Source organism: Malania oleifera, chromosome 5, assembly GCF_029873635.1.
Source record: "Malania oleifera isolate guangnan ecotype guangnan chromosome 5, ASM2987363v1, whole genome shotgun sequence".
NCBI classification, from domain to species: domain Eukaryota; kingdom Viridiplantae; phylum Streptophyta; class Magnoliopsida; order Santalales; family Ximeniaceae; genus Malania; species Malania oleifera.
Window position 1 is genome coordinate 89854235 of NC_080421.1, and position 6856 is coordinate 89861090.

Here is a 6856-nt window from a genome sequence, read left to right on the forward strand (position 1 = left end):
GTACCAATATCAATTAATGCACATCAACAAGATAGAAACTATAAGCTCAGTGCAATATGTGTTGTCACTCAATCTAATGTTAATATGCAATCAAGTTCAAGAGTGTATAATCAATCTATCTTTGAAACTATGTATCAATATTAATAAACCACAACTAGGATTTCAAAGAGTTCCAACAAGAGTATTCAAAATATCTCAAAAATGATTACCTCAAAAATATTAGCTCAAGAGATATTTAGAGTATAGACTAGTCAAAAAATAATTTTTGCGCAATCAAAATACAAGCCTTAGAGTCTTGCAATACAAATGTCAAGACTCACGAGTTTCAAAGTTTTCCCCACACAATGAAGTTATTAAATAAACCGGGGAAAAAAATTAGGCTAAAACTCTCAATAAAAATCAAAGTATCAACAAAACCAATGAGAGTTTGAGTAAGTAGAATCAATGTAAAATCACTCAAGGCACTCTTAGCAAACTAGATTTAGCAAAGGAATAACAAGAGTGAATGTATAGACTTTGTTCTTGGAAGAATGAGCTTAGATGGATGAGTGATATAACATTGAAAGAAAAATTAAAGAATGAACATATTCGCAGTAAATTAGGTATAACTCCTATAGAGGATAAGATAAATGAGGGACGACTGAGATGGTATGGACACTTGCAACGTAGGTCACATAGTGCACTAGTGAGGAAGATTGAGTTAGCTACTGTGGGGGGCAATAGAAGGGGTAGGGGTAGACCTAAAATAAATTGGGAGGAGATAGTGAGTAAGGATTTAATATCCTTGAATCTGTCAAAATAAATGGTCTATGATCGCATAAATTGGCGGAAAATGATTCATATAGCCGACCCCATCTGGTCAAACTTAAGGCTTGGTTTTGTTGTTGTTGTAGATAATAAGTCACAAACAACTACCAAAATTTTAGCTGAATCAGATGAGAAATCACTATTTGATCATCAATATCAAGTTGATTGCACGTATGTACCTTCAACCATAAATTTTAGCAAACAATTTTCTTCTCTCTGTCACTCTCTTCTCAATTGTCCAAGGATGCACGAAGCTCATCTTACTACCAGTAATAGCTTTCCAAATTAATTGATTTTGTTTCTTTAAAGATGACCATTCATCTTCCAGAGCAAGCTCCAACCAATTAATAAATGAACTATTTCATTTCAAGACAACAAGTGAGCTACCACAAAACATAAAACCCTTCTACTTACATTTGAGAATGGTTTTCACTTGGGCATTGACCAATACGTCAAATTAGACCATTCCACACATGTAGGTCATCCCTCACGTAGGAGGGGAGGAGCCCAACGAAATATTTAACAATGTAAGTAAATCACTAAAATTAAAATTAAGAGAATTTAAATAAAACATTTATAATATATACATAGCTTTAACTTAGTTTTTGTTGATTTTTCATTTCAATTTTTATAGTCACAATTTAAATTGAAAATATATATAGATTATTTTAAAACAATACATTTTGAAGTCAGAAAACCTAACTAAATAACCAAATAGAAATGAAAAATAGTTTTGTGTTTTGCCTAGTTTTTTTTTTTTTTTTTCTAATTTTCTTACCATGGCTATCTAAGTGTACTTCAAACAAAAAGCTTTTAAAAGTACTTCTATTTTGACGTTAAGCATAAGAATCATAAGTACTTTTTGAAAAGAAGTTAAAATACCAAACAAAAAGTTTGGCTTTGTATCATGATATAAATATGGTTTACCTTTCTTGTAATAATTATCAAGTAAACATTGTTAATTTGGATAGAAATGCAATCATTTGAAGAGAATTTAAGCAAAAAATTGATGCATCAACCAAAGTAAACTTATCTTAACTTGCATCTTATCATTTTTTAAGATGCATGAACTCCTGAAATTTGGGATTCAAGTTTAAATCTCACTCTACGATCCACTTTACAAGTAGGTCAAGGTTTTATTAGTGACATAATTTTAGAATACAAATTATATGGACCCAAACAATTGATTATTATGCTTTTTATTGCTACCATGATTCTTTTTCAACAATGATAAGGTATTCATTGGGAAAGAAAACTTTTGACTCAAGTAATATGAAAAATATTAAACTTAGACATGTGATATTAACTTTACAAACTTGATGATCTAAATATTGGGTGGCATTTTTTTTTTTTTTTTGACCATGCTAAAAGTTAAGTCCGAGATATCATATTGAATGCTACAAAAAACTTAGCATTATTAATTTGAAATAAAAATTACTTTTCACCATTATTAAATCAAGTATATTTAAAATGACTTGACAGTATAAATTCTCTCAAAATGGCCTTGTTTTGTTATAATTAATTTTAGTATCAACTAAAAATTTGTCTTGAAATCAAGGAAGATTTTTTTGCACACAATTGAATAATTTTGATGAAAATGAATTTAGGCGCAACGGTAAGATTGTCGTTTTCAAGGCGTCGAAACAGTTTCTTATAAAAATGTAAGGTAAGACTACATAGTATACACTCATTGTAGTCCATCCCTTTCTCGGACCTTGTATACGTAAGAGCTTTGTGCACCGAGCTGTCCTTTTTTTTTTAATTGAATAATTTTGAAGGTGGTACAATATATATTTACAAGTTAACAAAGCAATTTGGACTATTTGAAACATCTATTATATTTCATTATATTATGCCAAAAGCTAAAATAATAAGGCAAAAACTTTTTTATCTATTGAAAAACCTATTAGACATGAATTATATATTTTAAAATATAAAAAATGTAAGTTCACCTTAATTTACATTTTATGAAAGTCAAAATCAATTTCGTACCAAAATTATCAAATTCAATTCACAACGGAACTGTTTTCTTTTAAAAATTTTAATTGTTTATTTCTTACTCACTATTGAGTGTTGGGACATTGTTTGGAAGGGAAGATTTTGCACGGAGGGTAAAAGGGATTGACGCTGGAGGAGTGATAAGCTCACTCGGAGCAGCACAGAGTGCACTCTCTCTCTCTCGTTCGCTCTGACTCAAAATAGCGATGGAGTGGACATTATAGATTTCCAGCGATCAAGGGCAAAAAGCAGTAAGACCTTCTCCCTCTGAATGAATTTTTCCTTGAAGATTAGTTTTTCTCATTCTAATTCCATCTTGAGTTCTGGAAATTCTTTCATTAATCTTTGTAGCAGATTGGAATGTGGATTAAGTGTTCACTGGGTTCAGCGTTTATCGTGCCTTTGTCATGTATTACCCAATATACAGCTTAAAACATTTGCAAATAGAGCAGTTCGTGGAAATACGGATTTTAATTTTGGCATTAATTGATGTGGAAATTTGACACATGACAGAAATTGGATCATTTTTTTGCAGTTTGCATGTTATCTGAAATGGATCTGTTATCAATTTTAAAAAATAAGGGCATTTTTAATTCAGTTTGATCGATGGACATTGGATCAATATTTAGTGATCATATATTCCGTGTGTAAGTTCATATCAAAGTTGGGCTTTTTTTTTTTCCAGTGCTATTCATTTGTCACTATTAATTTTTTAGGCGCTCTATGAAGATCATGTTGATCCTGCAGAACGGGTCTTATTCAGAATAATGTTACTTGATTGATATATATACATTTTTAGAGAAGAGTCTTTTAAATAGATCACTTGCTAAGCGCTAGGTTAGTGCATATTAGCCAAATTTTCTATTACTAGATTGAAAATGCAGTGCTTGCTTTGCAACAATTTTTTTTCTTGGCTTGAAGACATTTGTTCAACTATTAATCTCTCTTAGATGGAAAACAATTTTGATTTCTGCAGGCGAATTTCCCCCTTGCTTGTAACATCTTTGTCCTGCTCTGTAATTTTGTTTTTTCTCTTTATGCTACTATAGATGGCAATGCTGTCACTTCCACTTGCAATACGACCCCACTGTCTAGACTGGGGAACCTCCGAATCATCTAAACTGATTGTTGCTAGGCATTATATCTATGGACAAAAGGTGACACACAGCTTAGAGAAATCAGATCTGGAAAGAGCACTACCATATGGAAAAGTGGAAAAAATAATGAGGAAAAGGTCTTCTCAGAATTTTTGCTCAAAAGTGTTCGCTGTGTCACACATTTCTCTTGATCAAACTAAACAAAGATTATCAACTTATCTATTTAGGACAGAAATTGGTGGTCAGGTAAAGGTGCTTGTTGGAAAGAAAAGTTTCAAATATGGAGTGTCTGTTGACGTTTCATCCTTGCAATTTTCTACAAGCATTGATAAATTAGTACTGAGCTGGGGCATTTTTAGATCCGATTCTTCATGTTTAATGCCCCCAGATTTTCAGAGTTCAGCTCCAAATGTCACTGCCAGGACCATGGAAACACCATTTCTGCAGAGTTCATATGGTAGGTTTGCACTTGAATTAGACTTCGAAGCAAATCAGGGCCCCTTTTATTTCTCATTTCTTTTGAAGTCTCCTTCATATGCTGATATGAACAGCTCAGAAATTAGAAACCATAGAAAGACAAATTTTTGTGTTCCTGTGGGTTTTAATTCAGGGTACCCAGCTCCATTGGGACTCTCGTTTTTGAATGATGGTTCCATGAATTTTGCCATTTTTTCAAGAAACACTAAAGGTGTGGTTCTCTGCTTGTATGGTGAGAACTCGGCAGACAACCCTGCATTAGAGATTGATCTAGATCCTTATGTCAATCGATCAGGTGATATCTGGCATGCCTCAATGGACATTGACACGACCTTCACGTGCTATGGTTACCGGTGTAAGGGCACCATTCTGCAGGAAAAAGGAGACAAATTTACTTCGGAGCATGCTGTTTTAGATCCATATGCTAAGATTGTTGGTTATTCCATTCCTGGTAGTCATGGATCTGGTTTGTTCCCAAAATATCGTGGACAGTTAGACAATCAACCTGATTTTGACTGGAGTGGTGATGTTCGTCCTTACTTACCAATGGAGAAGCTAGTGGTCTATCGGTTGAATGTTGCACGTTTTACAGAAGATAAGTCTAGTAACCTGCCCACCAATGTAGCGGGAAGGTTTGCTGGTATTACTGAGAAGTTGCACCATTTCAAAGATATTGGCATGAACGCAGTCTTACTGGAGCCAATTTTCCCTTTTGATGAGCAGAAGGGGCCCTATTTCCCATGCCATTTTTTTTCACCAACAAATCTATATGGACCTTCTAGTGACCCTGTACACACTATTAACACATTGAAGAAGATGGTGAAGAAATTGCATGCTAATGGAATGGAAGTTCTGCTGGAAGTTGTTTTCACCCATACTGCTGATGGTGGAGCATTGCAAGCGATTGATAGTTCATCTTATTACCATGTCCACGGGGATGCAGATGGGGCAAAAAAAACTGCTTTGAATTGTAATTGTCCCATCGTCCAACAGATGATTGTGGATAGTCTTCGGCATTGGGTAACTGAGTTTCACATTGATGGGTTTTGCTTCATGAATGCGTCATCCCTGTTGAGAGGGTTTCATGGGGAGCACTTGTATAGGCCGCCTTTGGTTGAAGCAATTGCTTTTGATCCGGTGCTCTCAAGGACCAAAATCATAGCTGATAGTTTGGATCCACATGAGAAGGTGCCAAAAGAAATCCGTTTCCCTCATTGGAGGAGATGGGCAGAAATGAATTCAAAATTTTGTAATGATGTAAGAAATTTTTTGAGGGGAGAGGGTCTTCTGAGTAACCTTGCCACGCGGCTTTGTGGGAGTGGTGACATATTTTCAGATGGTCGAGGCCCAGCATTCTCTTTCAATTTTATTGCCAAGAACTTTGGACTTCCTCTTGTTGACTTGGTTAGCTTCAGTAGCAGCGAGCTAGCTTCACACTTGAGTTGGAATTGTGGGGAAGAAGGCCCCACCAATAATCCTGTAGTCCTTGAAAAACGACTTAAACAAATTCGTAATTTTCTCTTCATATTGTTTGTTTCATTGGGAGTTCCTGTTCTTAATATGGGGGATGAATGTGGTCAATCCTCTGGAGGTTCCCTTAAATATGGTGGCAGGCGGTCTTTTAACTGGAATGCTGTGCGTACCAGTTTTGGGATACAAACCAGACAGTTCATTTCATTTTTGACTTCACTGAGAATGAGGCGAGCGGACATTTTTCAGAAGAGGAACTTCTCGAGAGTAGAGAGTATTGATTGGCATGGACCTAAGCAGTCTCCTCCAAAATGGGATGACCCATCAACCCAGTTCCTCGCCGTAACACTGAAGGCTGATGAAGGAGAGGTTCAGTCCACCTCTGAATCTTCTCTTGTAAGGGGTGACTTGTTTATGGCTTTCAATGCTGATGACCAGTCGGAGAGTATTCTTCTACCCCCCGTTCCGGCCGGGATGGCATGGCTTCGCCTGGTTGACACTGCTCTTCCATTTCCCGGGTTTTTCTCAATGGATGGTGATCCCGTCCCTGAGCAGATGGATGGATTATGTATTTACCAAGTTAAGTCTCACAGTTGTGCTCTATTTGAAGCCAGGCGCTCAAGTTGAATTCTACCCCATTCTCCCCATTCTCTTCAGATTCTGGCCTCGTGACGACAGAAAGTGGTTTTTTTGCTGTAAAATAATGTTTCAATAAAGCACCATAGGCGGTGCAAAATCATTGTTTGGAAACCAAATAAAGTCATGTTTTATTGAATAAGATTGTTATTTATTTCTCTCTCTTTCTTTTACATGTGCAAATTAGAGGATCCACCAAAATTGCTTATACAAGCTTCTTGTTTTAACAAATAGAAGGAAGAAAAAAAAAAAAGCTCATGTCAGTGCATTCTACGTGCATTACCAGTTTGTCACATGCATGGATGGTTTGGTTGTGTCTTTTATGATTTTAACCCTTTGTTACAATATATAACATGCATGTGAAAAATATA

General features: G+C 35.5%; 1 protein-coding gene across 1 annotated transcript; it reads left to right on the top strand.

The window, feature by feature from the left end:
- The first annotated feature begins 2879 nt into the window (after window positions 1–2879).
- On the top strand, window positions 2880–6643 carry LOC131156746 (isoamylase 2, chloroplastic). Its single transcript, XM_058110662.1, has 2 exons — window positions 2880–3056; window positions 3855–6643. Exon 2 carries the CDS (start codon window positions 3855–3857, stop codon window positions 6474–6476), a length of 2622 nt encoding a protein of 873 aa, XP_057966645.1. The 5' UTR covers window positions 2880–3056; the 3' UTR covers window positions 6477–6643.
- Window positions 6644–6856: the final 213 nt, after the last annotated feature.